The sequence below is a fragment of the Sinocyclocheilus rhinocerous genome, unplaced genomic scaffold, assembly GCF_001515625.1.
Source record: "Sinocyclocheilus rhinocerous isolate Xijiao unplaced genomic scaffold, SAMN03320098_v1.1 scaffold943, whole genome shotgun sequence".
Taxonomy (NCBI): Eukaryota; Metazoa; Chordata; class Actinopteri; order Cypriniformes; family Cyprinidae; genus Sinocyclocheilus; species Sinocyclocheilus rhinocerous.
Window position 1 is genome coordinate 158,758 of NW_015626129.1, and position 19,857 is coordinate 178,614.

Consider the following 19,857-nt stretch of genomic DNA (forward strand, 5'->3'; position numbering starts at 1 on the left):
ATGAAACCCCAGACTACTTTTTCTGAGATTTTAGCAGAGGTGTTTGTGTTGCACATCATAGAAGACAATGTTAGCATCCGATAATTTTAACTGTTGGAGAAAACTGGTTAATTTTAAGCTTTTTTGAACTATTTTCATCTTCCGGGTTTAAAATCTACATTGTGTTGACGTCCCAATTTGTGACGGGGCAATGGACTAATAGTACATCGATGACGCGTCGGTGTCTAAATTATCATGAGACTGCGTGTTCTTATCCTATGAGAAGACGCTTCGCTTAATTATTCACAACAGCATGTGTTGATTTGCTATGACAGACGTTTCAGACTGTGAAATGACATCGCGCACAATAACTGAGAGAAACATTCATGGATCGAAGAAGAGTGTTTGTTTTTGCTTTTTAAAAATACAGTGGTTAAATAAAAAAAAATTCTATTGCTCTTTATTTTAAAAAAGGTTATAAAAAAATGTCAATAATTATCGATACCGAACGATATGAAACATTATATCGTTGATAAATTTTTTAGCTATATCGCCCAGCCCTATTCATACTTTGGATTAATATTATTTTCAGTTTTTTTTTTTACCTTGAAATATCAGTTTCAAAATCATTCTGATGGTACACTGACTTCTAAGGTAAATGGCTTGTTTCTTTCCCACAGTCCCCCCAAACTTCTGTTCTTACAGTATGCAAGTTTGGTAAGCAGGTATGAAATTCCACGAAAAGGGCAGATTGCTTTACCGCAACAACAACAAAAAAAACAATTGTACAGCTATTCAGTGTAATTATGACAGTGCCATTGATAATAACAGGACAGGCGAGAGCTCGCTTTGCTTAAAAAAAAAAAAAAGACTGACAGCTCCAGTGATTATAAGGGGGGAGCATTCTTTGATTGCTTTCTGTATATAAATTAATCAGATTAATTGCATATGATTTTATTGAAAATAAGAAGAACAGTGTGAAGTTGACAGCTTAGTCACTGGCTTGATTTACTGACGCATAAACAGCAATACATGATTTTGTGACAAAGAGCACCTAACTGTACACAGTCCTTGCATATCAAAACAATGTCTACTTATGTGTCAAAAGATTAGGGAAATTCGGATTTCTTAGTTCGTGTCCCCTTTGGCACACCATCTAAAACTTGTACTACAACTGTGCAATGTAAAGAATAAAGCAAATGTAGCAGCTATCCGTGGCCTTTAAACTGAATGACTAAACTGATGAAAGGAGAGAAAGTGCTCACCTCTTCAGGATAGAAGCACTGCAGATGTTGCAGAGGGAAGACAGACTCAAATCCTTCCCTAAACGACTCAAACTGCCGAGACACGCCTTCATTGAGCGTCCAGTAGACCACCAACTACAGACAGACAGAACAAGAGGCGATGAAGTTAGAGCGGTTTGTTCAAGCTACATAAATGATGACATGTGTCAGGTTATTCAGTCCCCTACTCTGAGGTATTCCTCCAGGTTGTGAATGGTGACTGGCACGTCTTTGCCCCCTTTCTTCAACTCGATGTTTGGGAATCCAGGCAGAGTGAAGTCCAGGCCCAGATCTTCCACCGAGCAGCCATTCATGTTGAGACTCTCCAAGGCCTGCTGTAGGGTCTCCCGTGTCTGACAAATACAGACAGTTACAATACGACACAAAAAAATTTCCAGATGTCGGTTGGTTTTGAGATGTTGTTTTTGGTGTTTCGTGTCTCTGAGGGGTCAGTGCTCACATGTGATCTGTCCTGCTCTATTCTCTTCTTCTGGCGGATGATGTCCTCCAGGTGCTGGATGGATTTGGCAACGCCAGGATCAATGTTGACCAGATCATGAGAGCTGATGGAGGATTCATGCCTCAGCATCCACTTATAGAATGGCAAACCTAGAGGCAAGTCCAACTAGAGACAAAAACACATCTTAATTAACAAGATTCAATGACACGATATTATTTTTTTCTCTTTTTTTGTCTGGAGGTATTAAATTATAAAATCAAAAAGATAGTAGCTACATTTACACTAAGCTTTCATTCCAGAAAACTGCCAGAGAGCGTTCTGTGCAAACAAAAACCAGAGCTGGAGCTGATGCTGGGTAGGTGTGTGTGTGTGTGTGTGTGTGTGTTGCAGTGATGATGTTAGTTATCTTATGACTAATTTACCAGCAGAAGAGGAAGGTGTCATGGTGTCATTTTCACTATAATGCCCAAAAGACTTCACAATAATGATATTATTGCTGTATGTACAGAAGTTTGGAAAAATAACTTCACTCAAATTCCTCTTCAACTTTTATCACACTTTAAGTATCTACAGAAGTTTGGAAAAATAACTTCACTCAAATTCCTCAACTTTTATCACACTTTAAATACGAGTGTAAGAAGGCAGAGAGTGAGTTTGTAACTATAACTTTACAAAAGTGCACGAAAAGAACTTGGTGTTGATTGGCACTTCCTGCCGACAGGAATGTCTAACACCTGTCTTTTTACGGAATCCCAAAAACTCCCACACTGGCAAGCCAACTTTTTTCGGGTGCGGGTGTCTTGATTTCAACCATCATTTACTCTGACATGATATTGTTTGGCAGTTAAAGCTACACACTGCGTGGTCTTCTTTCCATTTTATGATGGTGGCAACCAGCATTAAGGTGCAATACTGCCACCTACTACTATGTAGGAGTGTCAACCAGATTGTTACTAGTGCTAGATTATTTATGCTATCAAATGTGTAGTTTTCACATATCAATATTTAATTTTTTAATACCATGTCTTTGATAGTGGTATATTGCAACACCCCTAATTTAAATAAATAAATGTAAAAAATGTTCTGAGATTGTAATGAACAAAAACTTTAATTAAAAGGCTGAAATACTTAAAAGAAAAAGGAAATTAGAAAAGGCATAAAAATATATGAAGGGGCTTAATTTTATATTTCTGAAGTAGTGAATTAATTATTTTTTTCTTATTGTCCTCAAGTCATTTTGTCATGAATAAACATACCAATCTGAAGTCCATGATCGCTTTAGCCATGAGTTTCCCAAGAAAACGGAACTTCATTTTGATCTTGGCGATGTGAGCTGGTTTGGTAGTTCGTCCAAACGGTACAGCAAACAACCCTCTGGAACTGAACATATATTTGGTACCCTCCTGACTCCCTGCTCAGAGACAGACAGACAGAGAGAAGAGACAAACTTAGTGAAGAGCAGTAGAATGCTCTGTCATTTGCATTACACTGGAAACAGTGCACAAAATTATTTTGACAAATATATCAGTTACCTTTAGGGTTGGAAAGAGAGACTTCCTCTCCTCTCCAAAGACCCAAATCGGCCCTCTGCAACTCCTGAGACACCAGAGCATAGAACTCTTGCGTAGGGCCGAGACCTGTTCCCACCTGAGACACAGAGAGAAGACCGATATAAATCAAACAAGACTGACAGAAAAGTGGACTCTTATCAGAAACAGACACACTTATTTAAACTTGCACTGGCTGAAATACACTCAATGGGCTTGTGAAATAACAGTGGTGGCAATTATTATTTTACCACATCTAAAACTTTATATAATTGAATTTTGGATTGGTTCTGAAAAATCAGAATTACATTTTTTTTTTGCAGTTCAGATTAAACAAATCACACTAAAAATAGTCAAATATACATAAATATAGGACTTAAGGGTGACAGTGAGAACGAAACCATGTGTATAAGTGATTAATGGATGTTTTAACAGTACATAAACAACTGTTACTAGCTGCACAGGTTTGATTTCACATTGTTTTGCATTCTAAGCACTGCCACTAGGGGCACCATAGCCGTATTTACATAAAATATCTTTTACAGTCAAGTTTCTCTTTTAGGCACTACTGTCATGGTGAAGTAGTGGTTTGTAGAGAATCTTGCTGAGCAAGTTAAACTATCAGTATGTTTATAGCGAGTTACCAGAATAACAACACTTCCGCAGGGCTTCTTATTTGTTACTGTAACACAGTAACGCAAGAACACACACGATACGGCTGAAATGCACTGGTCAAGAATTTGTGTCTGTGTATTTATATAGATTATGTTTCTGGCCTAATTGTCGGTCATGCATACCTCGTTCTCGTATTGAATTTCCAGCATGGCTCTGGAACTCCCGAGATCTTGCATTACTGACTCTGCTTGCTTCAGGAGCTCATCACGGTTTATCGTTCTCTAGACATACAAAACAAAGAATAAGAGAATGTTAGAAAGTTGTTTGTTAAAACATACCACTGCTATGGCATATATGAAGCAATTACAGCTTGCAAATGCTTAAACAGGAATTTTAGGGCAACCTTCTTCCTATCAAGGCGTGGAGCGACACGGCTGTCTTGTGAGTCGGACTGGTTAATCTCTGGGTTGGTGTCGAGCAGACGCTGCATGGCACGATCGCGGTCAAACGCAGTCACGTAGAAGAGCATCTGCCGTGTGTCAAACGGGAAGAAGAATGGACTAGAGGAGAGAAGATTAGAGGTGTAAAAAGTACAGAACAGACTCCGGGGAAGTTCAAGACTGCATTATTAAAAATAGTAAAATGAAGAGTTTGCAGTACCAGGTTTTGCCGAGCTCAGTGAGCCAGGTGGGAATGTTCCCTGTCATGATGACCAGCGGATCCTGCAACTGTCTGTTGGCCTTTGCTGTCAGTTTACTGTTAATAAATTCACCAATGGGAATGATCTCCTTACATGCAGCATTCTGGGAAAAAGAGAGATAAAAAGTTAAGAAGAAATCTACACTGTTTGGGTGTTTTATTATTGGGTGGATCTCACTGAAACACATCCAGGTCACATTTCACACTAAAATCAAACGGGGGAAGAAAAAAAAAAGTACTTTGCATAAAAAAATTCTGATAAAGGTTCCGTTATTGTACCTGTGCTTTTGTATGAATGGAAGTGTTCTTGAACATGGTACTCACATCGTACAGGTAGAACCAGTATCTACTGATGGAGTGCAGGACCCTCAGCAGCAGAACCACCTCCATTGAAGGGTCATCAAAAGTGATGCCCTCTGGAGGATCACTAATGAGGTATGACTCTAATAGGTTTGTCACACTGGGACACACACCCTCTGGAAACACACAAACACCATAGTCTGACTAAAGATGAAGTTCCTTATTAAACTCCTATACAGCTTTTGTAGGTTGTCAGTACACAAATGCACATAATAGTTCCCTACCATGCCACAGTTCATCCTGTTTCTTGGCATTTCGAGGGGAGGTTTTAGTGGGAGCCGTCTGTGCACGACCCCTCTTCCCTCCAACAGCGTCTTTACAGCCCTCTTCATCCTCTCTGACTGGCTTATACCTGCATTACACAAACAAGCATATATTAACACATTATGAATACAAAACAGGGCAAATAATAGGGTTGCAGACTTGCATCACATTCATGGAAAAGGCCCAACATTAGTGATTGTGTAGTTTCTGGCATGTAAGTTGTGTACCATATAGTGTGTGTTTTGGTCCAGATGCCAGCCCGCCCCAGAGGATTTGCTTCATCATCTGTGCTCTCTCGCTCCTCCTCGGCCTGTAAGCTGAACTGCCTGACGGCCTGATAAACAGTCATGTTGTACGGCAGCAGGTGCTCTCCTATATAGAACTGTAGTCTGTGACGTACACTCCCAGAATTCAAGAACTGGGCAGCCTTTGGGAAACGGTTAGAGACCACAGAATTAAAAACAATAATAATTGCATACTTGACAAAATATGTCATTTTGATGATAGTTACTAAGTAAACATTATCATGAAAACAATCATCCGTACCAAAGATTCATCAATCTCATCATCAGAACCATCATCATCACTGTCTTCATCCTCCTCCCTGATCCTTCCATACCCTGTGGAGACAGCAAAAGTCAACCATCTCATCTGAGAACTCAGAAATCATCAGAGAACATCATGTTCAGATTCTTGTGTGTATACCTCTAACCACAAGGTATCTCTCAATAGCCTGTACTAGGGCCAAGGGGTCAATTTTGACCGGCCCGCCCTTCCACTGCTTTACATTGGTGCAGTCTGGGTGTCTTTGCAGCTGGCACTTCAACTGATGTGTGTTAAAGAACTTGAGGGCTTGTGAACCCCTGCAAACAAAAGAATAACAATTAGCATGACATAAAAAGATTTTAAATCTCCGGTGAAAATCACTTTCTAAACAGCTATTTTTTACACTAATGCCAATTTATTTGTAATAATCTCTTTTTGTGTGAGTCCATTAAAAATAAAGCAAGTTTATACTACCATTTTAAACTTTAAACTGCTTTAAAACAATTTTTACACCAAAAAGCCAGACTCATTCATTTGTTATACAATATTATATTTTGGTTTGAATCAATAATAAAAAAGTAGAATAGGAAAGCCAAAGATAAATGGATGTATTTACAACAAGAACATTAAAGAAGATATCACAGGGGGAATTACCTGCTTCCGTTGCCGTTCCCACTGGGAAAATCATGCACTTTAACAGGAAACTGTTCCATCTGACTAAGGCAGTTGTTCATCTTGTGCACCAATGCCAGCAGTGGGCCATTCTCTGTTGGGTCCAAACGTCCCAGAGGTTCCTGCCCTGGTATCTGAATCACATATAACAAACAACGAGTCACACTGATCACACCAGTGACTACTACAAACTAATAGCCCAATTAACGTGTCAAATACATTCAGCGCTAAGAAAAAAAGTTTAACGCTATTACAAAACCTAGTGAGCTGCCTTGCTCTCTTCTCCCTCTATATATATATATATATACAATTCATACTGGAATTAACAGTATATAAAAGGCATACAATATTTCTATAAATTTCTGTGTCAGGGATGCTTTGGGGTAAGCTGTGCCAGTAGCTCAACTAATAATAATTATTAATAGTACTTGGATGAAAAGTCAGAAAGAGAGAGACAGGAAGCTGTATATGTTTTTTCAAGTGTAAAAATCACAGAGGTTGACAGTGTGACTAACCGGGCAGCCGAAGAACACATGCAGGAACCTCTTGATTCTCTCGTCTCTACTGATAGTGTCCCGTTCACTGTTTGATGTCAGATACAACAACAGCTGCTTCACAAGCCCACTGTGCTGGATCTCAAAGGAGGACACGTCTGATTCAGATACAATACTGCTTATCTCCTCTAGACACTCTACACCACTGTCCACCTGAAATGTGCATAAAACCAGTTTGAGAAAATGAATGCCTTCCACTGGATGACAAAAAAATAGTCAAATATGGGTTTCTCTCTAAACTGTACATATTAAGTGACAGACAGCATCATAAAGTGTTTTATAACATGCTAACTGTTTCTATGGTTAAAACATTTCACTAAGGCAGCATGACAGAATTAGCATAATAACTGCTTTATAATGGCTACAAATGCTAACTTTGTGTCCAGGGTTACCTGCAAGTTCAGCTGTTCTGTGGCAGTGCAGAGTCTTTGCAGGACGTTCAGTGCAGGGTTGCTTCCATCCACACTTTCAGAATTAAAGTAACGCTCCACAAATTTGCTGGCTTGCTCCTTTATCCAAGCCTTTATTTTATCCCTGAAATGTCACAGGGATAAAAAAAAAAATGTTTTATGAGGACATTCCATAGGTGTAATGGTACTGTACAGACTTTATTTTCTATCCCCTTACTCTAACCATACCCCTCACATAAAACTTTCTACATTTTTTAATTTTCAAAAACCTTAATTCTGTATGATTTATAAGCTTGTGTCCTCACAGGGACCAAAAAAAAAATGTCCCCACAAGGTCAAATTTACTGGTATTACTATCCTTGTGGGAACTTTGGTCCCTATAATGTAGGGAATACCGGGTATACACACACACACATATATATATATATTAATGTACATACACACATTATTGCTTTACTTTTTTTTTTTTTTTTAAGAAATATCTACTTTTATTCAGCAAGGACAAAACATTCATAATGTTACAAAAGATTCCCATTTCAAATAAATGCTATTCTTTTGAACTTTCAAATTGATAAAAAAAAAAATCCTGAAAAATATACATTACAGTTTCCACAAAAATATTAAGCAGCACAAAACAGTTTTCAACATTGATGAGAAACATACACATAGAAAAACATGTTGCTTTACCTGTTGTTTGAAACAGAGTCCTTGGGCGGCACTCGTGCCAGACCACTGACCCCTGCAGTGCGTGAGGGCTCCGAGTTGGCACTGTTTGTCTGAGTCCCCAGCTTACCCCAGGTCTTGGGATTTAAACTGGCCAGGAAAGAGGACTTGGGGGACTGTGTGGTTGTTGGACTCTTAGCTGTGGAGGAGATGCACAGAGTAAGGAGATATTATAATGATGAGGTGAGTAAGTTCAAGTGTAACGAAGCATTCGCAATTCTTAAACAAATGATGACACTAAAAAGCAGCAGAACTCAAAGGCACTGAAAACTGTCTGAATGTCTTTGGCATTAAAAAGAACATCAAGTGTCCAAATACTTTTGGCACCACTGTAATTCTCAACACGAGGAGTGCCATGTACCCTGATTATCCACTTTGTCATCGTCTCTGGGTGGGGAGTACTTTGGACGCCTTGGTCCTCTTTTAGGAAGGCGCTTTCTTTTGAGAACATCACTCAACCTACTAGAGAACAGAGGGGTCGGTTTTTAAACTTTAAATGGCAAGACATTAGTTACCAAGCCTGCAAACTCTCGATCAGTAACAGTGCGTGTGAGAGTGGCTCTATACCCCTGTGGACTGAGGTCCAGCGAGTCATCCATGCTGTGCTGGAAACTGGGCGAGCCTAAGTCGGGTGTGACATTAGAGGCAGCTGTAGTGGTTGCCGTGGTGATGGTGGTGGTGCAAAGACTAGCTGTGCCGCTGGTGCACGCTTTCGGAGGACTGATGAGGAACACCTCAGATTCAGATAGATTCTTTACCTGGTGCATTACACCTGAACAGAACAAGAGCAGTGTTGGGTGTAATGCATTAATGTAATCAAATATTTTTTTGCAGGTGATGACGTAATGTTGGAGACAACTTTTTGTTTTTCAGTAATCCTGCCACAGCTAGTCATTTGATTAGGTTTGGTGTGAAGCTTATATAAAAACCAGATCCAGTACCTTCCCGCCTGAAATAAACACTGAAAACATCTGGAAGCTTCTGCATGAGGATCTCAGCCATCTGCAAAGAGCCGACTACAATCTTCAGGTCCTGACTGGACAGCATGGAAGCTATGTGGCTACAGACGAAATTCAAACATTTGCACATATTAGCTCAGAATTAGTCAACCTTGAAACCAGACAAGCATTCTTACAAGCTTCACATAAGCCACGTACCTTCACTTAAATGAACGAATGAAATTAACATGAAATTAACATCTTTATCCTTTGAAATCTTTACTAATTTTTATAAAGTAAACAAGTTTTGTCCAGCCGTTCAAACAGAGCTCTGCATTTACTGACTGACCTAGACACAGCATGGTTGCGCAGTACGTCTTTAAGCAGCTCTGCATCTGCGAAGTAGATGATCCGGAGGATGGCTCTAAGGCACTTGTGTCTGACGGCAGGCCCAGCTGAGGAGCTGTACACCTCATACAGAACCCCAAACAGAGTCTTTATGAAGCACTTGGCCAGCTCAGGGTCTTCTTTCATCAGCTGAGCTCGTGCGTCCTCTCGCCGCACCTCCAAGTGCCCTCCTGGGAAGGCAGACTGAGTTTTACTCCATTTTATTCTCGCAAAATATACTGTATAATTTGGTAATGTGCCGCATTTATAGAAGCAAAATTAGATTCCCTGTTCATTGATTTCATTGTGTTTGTTTCCCACTGGACATAATTATTTGACAGTAGAGGCTGTCCAATACATCATAGCTGCCGATTAAATGGTGCAGATGGGTGCTTTGAGGACCTTTTTTTCTCAAGTCAGAATTATTTGACAGCAGAGGTCAACTGCTTTTACTAGATTAATTTCACCGATAGCTGCTTTGTGGAACTATCGGTTATTTGCAAAAAAACAAACAAAACAAAAAAAAATCGCCGACAGTTTATGTTGAAAGGTTCTACTTATCTACACTTGCAAGTCTTTTACGAACTTTAGCCTTGGAGTACTGCATGTTCGCTGACAAATTTAGAGGATAACAGCAAATTGAATGTTAAGATTTACATGTTACAAAGTCAATGCTAGATACATAATTTTCGCCATAATTTGCCATTTTGTATAAAAAACCATGACTTATGAATTGTGTAGATCATATTCAGAGTTGAGGGTGATCCAATTTGATATAATAAACATGCGCTCCAAAGAAGACACGCTGTTGAAGTAGATCTTGTTCATCAAACTTTTATAATGTTTATATCAACCAATAACGTGACAAATGTTAATAGCTTATCTGCTTTTGATCATTCAATCTCTTACTTCAAAAGACAATTTCTTGTCTTTCGGAATTTCTTGTACAGTATATATTTCATATTAAATAAAAATAAAAATAAAGCATCAGTGTCAAAAGTGCCAAGCATTTTTTTTCTTTTTTGTGCATTTTAATTTATCTTAATAATTACAAGTCATTACTGGTCTAATAAAGTTCAGCACTATTTTACATTTTTCATTCATATTTATTTTAAAAATGACTGTTGATTACTTTTTTTCTGCCATATTTTCCGATTTTAGTTATCGATATCTGAAAAAAATCCCTCAATTTGAAAAAAGACCTCTATTTGACAGCCACAAATGTGGTAAGGCAACATAATGTAGAAAATGTTTCCAGAATATTTAGTGTAGTATGAGTGTGGCATGTGCACCTGTAGTGGGGTTGGCCAGAGGGTTGGGTTTTCTCTGAATGGCACGGGCAGTGCCAGTGTCTTCATTTATCTGCTGCATAGAGTTGAAGTCGATTGTGTAGACACGGCCGAGTGTCGACAGACTTATCTCATCTTCTCCGTTCTGGTGTGCAGTCTGAAAAAAGTGAGCAATTAAGATCGAATGGAGATTCTGAATCATTAGCACTTCTGAATGCCACGCTAACTACATCAACATACTTCAATGATGCGGCTGTCAATGCGGTTGTACGGGTGCCACAGGCCCCTATCATCTCTCCACTGCCAGATGGCACCCTCCGTGGTCTGGGCACTGCCTTTCTTTAGCATGGCATCAACCGCAAAGATGCCCTCTCTGGGCAGACATGGCATCAGCTCACTACGGCAGAGCGATAAAAGAGTTATCAAACACACTCATTACGGTTTCCTCTGCTGAATTGTGAGCAAAGATCACAATTTTCATTTTGGAGTGAACTAATCCTTTATGCTTCATAATAATTCCTCCAATCTGAGTCTCCATTTACTCAGAGCATGTTAATCAGAGGCCACTGACAGAACCACACAAATCGAGGAGAGGTTTATTAAAACAATACACACCAGATGAGTGAGGTGAGTTCATAAAGCTCCTGGGGGCTTCTGGGAACAAGGTCAATCTGCTCTTGACAGCTCCCATTAGATGCTCCACAGAGCAGGAAACGCAGGGTCTCTGCTATATCTGAACACAAAACACACTCAATAAACATTTACTTGGAGTTGTAAAACGGGCCACGAGTCGTTCATCTTGATATGTGAAAAAACAAACTGCTATTAAACACCACATTCAGTGTTGGGTGTTCATTTCTTAATAGAAACTAATTAGTGCATGTGAGTGACTTACTCTGTTTCATGAGCTGCACGGCCAAGCATGGGCAGTTGGAGCACATGAGAGAGAACATGCGCACTACCATGATGAACATGCCGGAGCTGAGCACGGGTGGGGTGAGCACCAGCAGCTGCTGGATGTTGGTCAGCAGGTCCCGTGACGCCACCTGCTGTAACAGGTTCTGTGACACAGTGACACACAAGGGCAATGGTTAATGAGGTAATACTGAATGCACAAAAAAGTTTCGCATTCCAGAGTAGGTACGGCCAATGCACAAACAAGTTATTTTGACTCATTTGTTTAAAGTGATTCATAAAGCATTTGTAATTTTTAATGAAATTATTTTTTGAATTAATGGAATTCATTTTCCTAGTGCTTGTTTGATTCTCACCAAATTTAAAACACAGCTTAATCTAAATGCATATCTGCTAAATTTGATAACAGTCAACCATTCAGATTTCATGTTATAAGCTGATGAAATTTAATTTTAGAAAAAAGAAAATGTATACCCATTTTCAACTTGAGGGCAATGGTTAATGAGGTCATACTGAATGCACAAAAAAGTTTCGCATACCAGAGTAGGTACGGCCAATGCACAAACAAGTTCTTTTGACTCATTTGTTTAAAGTGATTCATAAAGCATTTGTAATTTTTAATGAAATTATTTTTTGAATTAATGGAATTAGTTTTCCTAGTGCTTGTTTGATTCTCACCAAATTTAAAACACAGCTTAATCTAAATGCATATCTGCTAAATTTGATAACAGTCAACCATTCAGATTTCATGTTATAAGCTGATGAAATTTAATTTTAGAAAAAAGAAAATGTATACCCATTTTCAACTTGATTGCTCATACGGCTGCAGAGTTCAGACTCTGGGGTCAAAATGCGCAACATTAGACCAACTAATTAGCTTGCATCTCTGCAACACTTCAATGCACCCAAATTATTTTGATAAATACTTGCCAGCAAGGTCTCGAACTACTGTGAAAATTCATGGTATAGAATTTTGTGAAGATCAGAAGAACGGTCTAGCAGTTTGAAAAAATTAGGTTTTCCAGAAAATTGAAAATATATGGGAAAAAATTCATAGATATGAAATCTGAGATACACATTTTGTAGTATTTATCTCAGGAATTCTGAAATATTCTTTATGAGGAAACATGTATTTCTAATTACATAAAGAAAAAAACCCACATGCTGCTCATTTATATGAATCAGTTGATCTCTCACAAATTAAATTAAGGCTGCTAGCTAATAAATAATGGTGAGATATAGCAACAAACATTATCTGCTAAAACGCATGGAAACAAGAATGGAAAGCAGTTTGAAAAAACAAACAAAAAAGCTAATTCACTGCAGGCAAGATGACTAAACATGACTAAAATAAAGCAGAAAAAAAGAGCTGTGGCATTCCCTTTTGCCAAAAGCTTCAACACCCACAATTCGTTTTTGATTTTATCACCACCTTTCTGTACGTAGGTAGGAATATATAAAAAAAGTGGATGTACAAACTGTAGTTTTAATGAAAGCACCAGGTGACAAAATAATGCATTCTGCTGACAAATAAACGTGGATATCTGGGTACAGGTAACATGGAGAAAGAATACACACTGTTCAATTAGTACATGTGCTACCGACATTGTAACAATATTAAGCTAAAAAAAACAAAAACAAATCTGCAAACTCATCCTTTTCGATTTTGATTGTGGACTCCAATAGCTGTGTCCCTTTTGCCAAAAGCTTCAACACCCACAATTCGTTTTTGATTTTATCACCACCTTTCTGTACGTAGGTAGGAATATATAAAAAAAGTGGATGTACAAACTGTAGTTTTAATGAAAGCCCCAGGTGACACAAAATAATGCATTCTGCTGACAAATAAACGTGGATATCTGGGTACAGGTAACATGGAGAAAGAATACACACTGTTCAATTAGTACATATGCTACCGACATTGTAACAATACAAAGCTAAAAAAAACAAAAACAAATCTGCAAACTCATCCTTTTCGATTTTGATTGTGGACTCCTGAGAACAGTATGTGATAACTCATATTAACTGTATTTCTTTTTATTGAAATTAACCATTTAAATAAGCCAATTTGTTCAAATTGATCAGACAAAGGTTTAAGGTTAATAAGATTTGCCGTGTTTGTGTGTATCATTTCTCACCTCCTCATGCTGAAAGTTGTCCACCAGCCTGGCAAAACAGAGACAAGTGCTTTCGACAGATTTTTTATCCTGTAAAACAGAATTCATAATAAAAATGCTGATTCATCTGAGTTAGAGTTGTGTTGATTTTATTGTTTACACCCAAAGTCCAGCATCTGACTGTCAACCAGTTGAGATTCACACCAGCCACACTACGGTAAACATATTGCTTACGTCCTTGTGGGTGTTAATATTTGTGTTACAGATCCAGACATGACATCAATTTGTCTGCTCTTATAAATGTGAATGAGATGTCTGCTGTGCTTCAGCTCATCACCTGGTGTGTGAGTCTCTGAGTGAGCAGGGGCAGAGAGTCAGCGACGAAGTGAAACTCATCTGGCGTGATGCTCTGGCAGCAGTTAGCAGCGATGGCTAATGCGTTCCTCTGAGCATTGATGCTGAAGAACTCCAAGTACAGCAAACAGTCAGCTAGACCTCCCTACAGAGAAACAGTTTAAAAAAACAGCACAGCCTTAGTGGATTGTCATTTTCTGTAATAAAATAAAATGGGCCCAACAGAACAGTTTCCACATTCAAAGCACATCTGTGTCCGCACTTCTACTCTATATTAATGCTTGGAACTTTTTAGTGCTAATTAAATTATTACATTTAATTCAGTTTGACTGGTGTCTTATCATATTGGTTGATCTAGCATTTAACACGACACTCAGAAAGCATCAGTACTCACAGCCTGTAAGATGGCTTTGCTGTGCCTCCGTGACAACATCTCCAGGGCGGTCAAGGCTTGCTCTGCCACATCGATAAACTGTATTACCTGAAGCTGTGGACACAAGGGAAACATGGTTTTGAGACAACAAACACAAAGACACCTCTTTTAAAGATAACCTCTTTCATGATTGCTTAACTTCTTCACATGTGAAATGTCACACTCCCATCAAGTTGGCGAACACTGAATATGTAAATACAAGTGGTTATACGTGAATGTGGTTGTGATGTTATAACTTGTTTTGATGAGAAATTGTTTTTGTAACTTAGTTGGTTAAAAGTGAGTGGGGTAAAATTTTGTATTTTGTAAAATTTTAAATTGTGACATTCAATGTCTATATTTATACTATTATTTCAAAAGAAAAACCTGCTTTCCTTGATATAGCACCTTTAATTATGTCATCCACATAATTGGCAGCCAGGTCTCAAAGGAACAGTGAGGTGCCATTTACCTTTTCCAGGAAGACAGGGATGGCGTCTACCACCACAGCCGAGGAGCGCGGCAGAGCCTCCATCATGTAGGTGAGGGCGCGAGATGCATGATTCATCTGCAGGAAGGACACATGGGGTGAACAGTTATTACGTTATTCTCTAATTTTAAGTGTAAAAATTGAATGCCTGTTGAAATCATTGGCAGGTGATAGATTCACTGCAGTTGGCCTTGATCGGCTCGCACAATTGTTCTGACTGTGCATGGACACACGCACCCATTTATACTCACAATATCAAAATTATGCTCCATCTGTAACAGTGTGATCTGCAAACAGAAGAAGAGAATAGGATATGAGGGTAAGAACAGAAAGACAAGAGAGCATGCTTCACTCTCGAAGGAGGTTGTTTATCTCTTGGATTATGAATTTTAGAAAGAACAACCCAAGGTTTTTAAAACCCAATTTAAGGGATTTTAAGATTTAAGACCTGCACAAATAAAATTAATACCATTTGGGTAGGTTAGGGCACTGTCTACTACAGGATCCTGAAGAGGAAAATTACTTATCAAAAAAATAAATAAATAAAAAATTAAAAAAAATTATAATAATCAACCATTTAAACAACTCAAATAATACAAGTTTTGACAAAACATTTAATTAAATAATCTATAAACTTTCTATAATCAATTTCAGCCTATAAACCATTTTTTTTTTTTTTTAAAGGGATGAGTCAAAATTAAAAATGATTATATTCATATTCATTTAAAATATAAAGTTAACAACACTGTGTAGATTTTCACAAACAAAAATAGCAGACGTTTGAATAAAAAAATGCCAATGTGGTGCTTAATTTCATTTGCTGCTTGTTTTCTTTATAAAAAAAAAACCTAACACTAGCTTTCTAATCTTTTTGTATTATATCTGTTTTCTTTTCATTTATTATACAATTAACAAAAGCAAAAAAGACCTCTAACACTAGCTTGCTCTATTCTTTTTCTATTCTATCTGTTTTCTTTTTATTTATTATATTATTTAAAAAAAACCTTGCTACGTGTACTGCGTTAAGCTAACTGAGACTTGTTATAGCACTTGCATAACACTGCTCTTTTGTTGATTTTTATTGCTTCCATTGTCCTCATTTGTAAGTCGCTTTGGATAAAAGCGTCTGCTAAATGACTAAATGTAAATGTGAATGCTTAATACCCATGTATACAAAGCATTACTAGAAGCATTACATTGGTGGATCATTTGAATAAGTTTTTCTTCCCTGAATAATAGGGCAGTTCTTGGACAGAATAAACTACAACCAGATGAATTCCAGGTGAATTTCCTGATGCAGGGAGAGTACTCACCAGGGCAGGTACGACGCTCTTGACGGGGAATCCTCCCAGTGTCTCCTCATTACCCATCACTAGCAGCTGGCACATCTCTATAGCAGCCTGGAGCTGCTGGGATTCGTCTCCTGTAGCCTGAAGCCCCTGCAGCAGCTGCTGTGCCTTTGAGCCTGCAAGTGCAGAGAGAGACAGAAGACAGACATGTTGAGCAGAGGAAATACTCAATCATCCCACAGAAATGACACAAACATAAGTCAATGTCACTCACTAGCTCCACTCCCGATGGTCCTATGAAACAGCTGAGACATACGGGGTCCAAATGGGCCAAACAGGTGAGGAGGAAGGCCCCTGGCCTCCAGTAGAGCTGAAGAGAGAGAAAAAAATGAAATGTCAAACCTTACACACAACTAGATGTTTCGGTTTCATTACACTTTGATGTCAACAAAAAAATTTAAAAAGAAAGATTAGAAAGAGTAGAAAAATTGTGTATTGTGACAATAATTCTGTGAAAAAAGAACATGTTTACAGCACACACTACCAGTATTTCATGAAGAAAATTTTTTTTTGTTTTAAATACTCCAATCACAGTCAATAATGTTGAGAATTGACCCATTTGAGCTGCTAGTGGCACCCAAACATCCTACACACGATTTTTTTTTAATAAACTTAAGTGATTAAAGATATTAAATTACTTACGGCTGCCCAGAATAACAATATCTCTGAAGATACAATTATATTATCTTCACAAACATCTAAAAATCTTTTTTTTAGAAAACACTACAATTAATGATGTAACAGGTAAAGCAAACATACCTTGCAGTCTTCCCATTTCAGAGTCATCTGATTCACTCTCTCCAGAGGTGGTCATGCCAACAGCTCCAGCCACTGAGCTAGACGCTTCACAACAGAGAGAGAAAATGAGCATAGGAGGCCGAGACATAGAATAAAACATTTCATGCTGACATTAAGACACTGTCATTGTGCTCAACACATACAGAGTCATAGTATCACATACAATATATAGTAAAATCTCATGGCACTGCTGCTCTCTTACCTGACGCCCCTTGTGGTGTCTCCTCTGTGCGCGCGGCCGATGAATTGGCCCCATCCTGATTGTTGTCGGAGTCGGCCATTTTATCCTGTCGGCGAGATTCGGCTGCCCCGCGCTTGCCCAGGCCTGAGCCTCGCCGACTAGAAAGAAAAGGAACAACAAGGAGAAGGAAAGACCAATATTGTCATTAAAATGTGCATATCCACACATACTACACTGAAATGATGCCAAACTATCAAAAACAACTATTTACTTTAATTAAATGTCCATAGCCAACCAGCACAGAATCAACCAAACTTTAAAGAGTGCAAGCGTTTAAAGCGATAACTGTAGCACACACTCATAAGAAACAGAACGTTATCATCGGTATGGATGCTAATATTGTTAACCATTAGATTTATCGTTCTTGGTATGAATGGGCCTTTACACGATTTCAGAACTACGGGAGTGTTGTTAGGCATGACGTGGAGTCATTTTATAAAAAGATTACAAATAAATTGCAATGTTTTATATTAAAATGCAGCAATAACTGAATATTTTTTTGATGTAATGAGGTGACAGGTGTGGTGTTTGGCTTTAAATGAGACTTAGCCAATTATCAGGGCTTGCAAAATCGCTAGCCTGACATCCCGGGGCTATTGTTTCTTCCAGTTGGCCTACCAAAATATATCACCTCGCTGCCCAAAGGGCTATCATGAATAGTGATAAAACTAGTGATAAAATAAAAAAGTGACATCTTTTTAGTGCTCTTTGTGTTTAAAACTAAAATGGGCCTGGATAAGGTTTGTTTGAGTAGTTTTTATTATCAGTAGCTCATATTTAGGTGATCACATGGAGTTTTATATGGAAGTATGAATAGCCTATAATGTGCAGGATATTTGTTCATTCCCTCACTGAAAATCTCTATGTAAACATCTATACTTAATGTACATGGGCTTCATCCAATATACTTGTGCATCTGTTGATTTGATCTTATGTGTGGATTATCTGGTTTTATTTTAAAAACAGAAGCATGCTGAATTGACTCTGATATGAATCTGGTTTCAACAGCTCTGATAAATAATAAATAACGTGATATAAGGCCGGCTAATGTTAACTTTATTAACATGGGGTACTTAAAGATTGAAAAAATACAAATCACAGAAGTTTTTGATCATGCTGATTTGTCCGCAGTGAAGTTCAGCCGATGTCTTTTTTATTTGGGCTAGTTAAATTCAATTTGGGCTACCAAAATCTGAAGAATGCCTGCCGGAAGTGCTACCAAGGATTTTGAAATTTTGCGAGCCCTGAATTATAATCAGGATATTCCAAAACATTGTATCAAATTTCTTAAGAGGATGAACTGGAAGTAGGGCTGGGTGATTTTTCAGATTTTAGCGATTAATTCGAATTTAATGTTTTGCCACGATTTTATTTTTTATAAATCAAGGAATCACAATTTTGAATAGAAATATTACCAAACATTAGAATTAGACACTTTGACGAATAGGAAAAAATGCAGGAAGATGGGGGTTGGGTTTGAAGTTCTTTTAACTTGAGCACCGCGTTTTTAGAATGCCGTTTCATGCATGAGACGATGCAAGAAACGTGAGCGCAACAGTCAAACGCGTCCAATTTTACATAGAAAAAAACAATGGAAAAGCAGCGCAATCGAATGAAAACATGTAAAGAACTACTACTGTATGTATGATATTTTATGTTTGCATCATGGTGACAGGCTGAAAGCTGCAGTTCATTGTTTTTACAGAGCATTTATAGTTAATAGTCTACTGGTGTTTTATCTTCAGTCATTTTGAATTTGAATTACCTTGACTTGAGATTTTTTTTTTTAAAGCATTTTCCTTGTATTATTTCTGAACATATAATATGTATAAGAAGTTTGTACAAGATGTAATTGTAGTTTGAATTGTTTTTTTGAAAAAATGCAAAGATTTTTTTGCAAAGATATTTAACAAGTGATTTATTTGTTTAACATTTACATCATGTTGACAACTTCAGGTGTGGTGCACTTGGAATAGAATTTTTTTTAACTAGAGGGTTATTAAAGAAAAAGTTACTTGAATCATGTTGTAGTTACATTTTCAAGTTGACTTGTTAAAAATCGAGAATCGGTCAAACGTTCTGAAAAAAAAAAAACTAGATTTAATTTTTTGCCATATCGCCCAGACCTAACTGGAAGTTCCAGTAAAGTAAGTAACCGAACAGGAACACCCACCTGCAGTTACCACAGAACACTGCTGAGCAAGTGGGGAGAGAGTATAGGCTTAGATCTCTGCCACAATTCTGCGCGCGAAAGATCATATTTTGAGCGCACAAAAGTGCATTTTGCACGCGCGCGATCTGAGTTTTGTGGAGAAAATGTTCGTTTCGCAAAGAAAAAAGTATTTAGAGCGCATGAAAATCAATTTTGCATTTAAAATACGTTTTTTGGATGTGTGCAGACCTTCTCTTTTGCCCGTGCAACGTTTCACTAGCTTGCTCACCTGATGCCCCCCTC

The 19,857-nt window shown here is 38.1% G+C and overlaps 1 protein-coding gene across 8 annotated transcripts in view; it reads right to left on the reverse strand.

Annotated features, from left to right (window-relative positions):
- The window catches only part of trip12 (thyroid hormone receptor interactor 12), a 63,490-nt gene that overhangs the window by 8,825 nt on the left and 34,808 nt on the right, over positions 1-19,857 (reverse strand). For 6 of the 8 annotated variants that reach the window (XM_016515814.1, XM_016515760.1, XM_016515768.1 and 3 more), the window contains 34 exons: positions 17,364-17,500; positions 17,123-17,206; positions 16,578-16,673; positions 16,328-16,479; positions 15,266-15,301; positions 14,997-15,092; positions 14,507-14,599; positions 14,096-14,257; positions 13,780-13,848; positions 11,622-11,787; positions 11,342-11,459; positions 10,967-11,123; positions 10,730-10,883; positions 9,400-9,628; positions 9,054-9,172; positions 8,680-8,884; positions 8,474-8,574; positions 8,077-8,251; positions 7,372-7,513; positions 6,941-7,132; positions 6,408-6,559; positions 5,913-6,070; positions 5,754-5,827; positions 5,435-5,634; positions 5,168-5,295; positions 4,908-5,059; positions 4,545-4,687; positions 4,288-4,444; positions 4,067-4,165; positions 3,255-3,369; positions 2,979-3,133; positions 1,723-1,887; positions 1,451-1,615; positions 1,245-1,358 (listed from right to left, as the gene is read on the reverse strand). In XM_016515814.1, the coding sequence (XP_016371300.1) occupies positions 1,245-1,358; positions 1,451-1,615; positions 1,723-1,887; positions 2,979-3,133; positions 3,255-3,369; positions 4,067-4,165; positions 4,288-4,444; positions 4,545-4,687; positions 4,908-5,059; positions 5,168-5,295; positions 5,435-5,634; positions 5,754-5,827; positions 5,913-6,070; positions 6,408-6,559; positions 6,941-7,132; positions 7,372-7,513; positions 8,077-8,251; positions 8,474-8,574; positions 8,680-8,884; positions 9,054-9,172; positions 9,400-9,628; positions 10,730-10,883; positions 10,967-11,123; positions 11,342-11,459; positions 11,622-11,787; positions 13,780-13,848; positions 14,096-14,257; positions 14,507-14,599; positions 14,997-15,092; positions 15,266-15,301; positions 16,328-16,479; positions 16,578-16,673; positions 17,123-17,206; positions 17,364-17,500 (4,660 nt within the window). The remainder of the gene's footprint in view (positions 1-1,244; positions 1,359-1,450; positions 1,616-1,722; positions 1,888-2,978; positions 3,134-3,254; positions 3,370-4,066; positions 4,166-4,287; positions 4,445-4,544; positions 4,688-4,907; positions 5,060-5,167; positions 5,296-5,434; positions 5,635-5,753; positions 5,828-5,912; positions 6,071-6,407; positions 6,560-6,940; positions 7,133-7,371; positions 7,514-8,076; positions 8,252-8,473; positions 8,575-8,679; positions 8,885-9,053; positions 9,173-9,399; positions 9,629-10,729; positions 10,884-10,966; positions 11,124-11,341; positions 11,460-11,621; positions 11,788-13,779; positions 13,849-14,095; positions 14,258-14,506; positions 14,600-14,996; positions 15,093-15,265; positions 15,302-16,327; positions 16,480-16,577; positions 16,674-17,122; positions 17,207-17,363; positions 17,501-19,857) is intronic. The other 2 variants (XM_016515805.1, XM_016515799.1) reach the window with 2 other exon arrangements.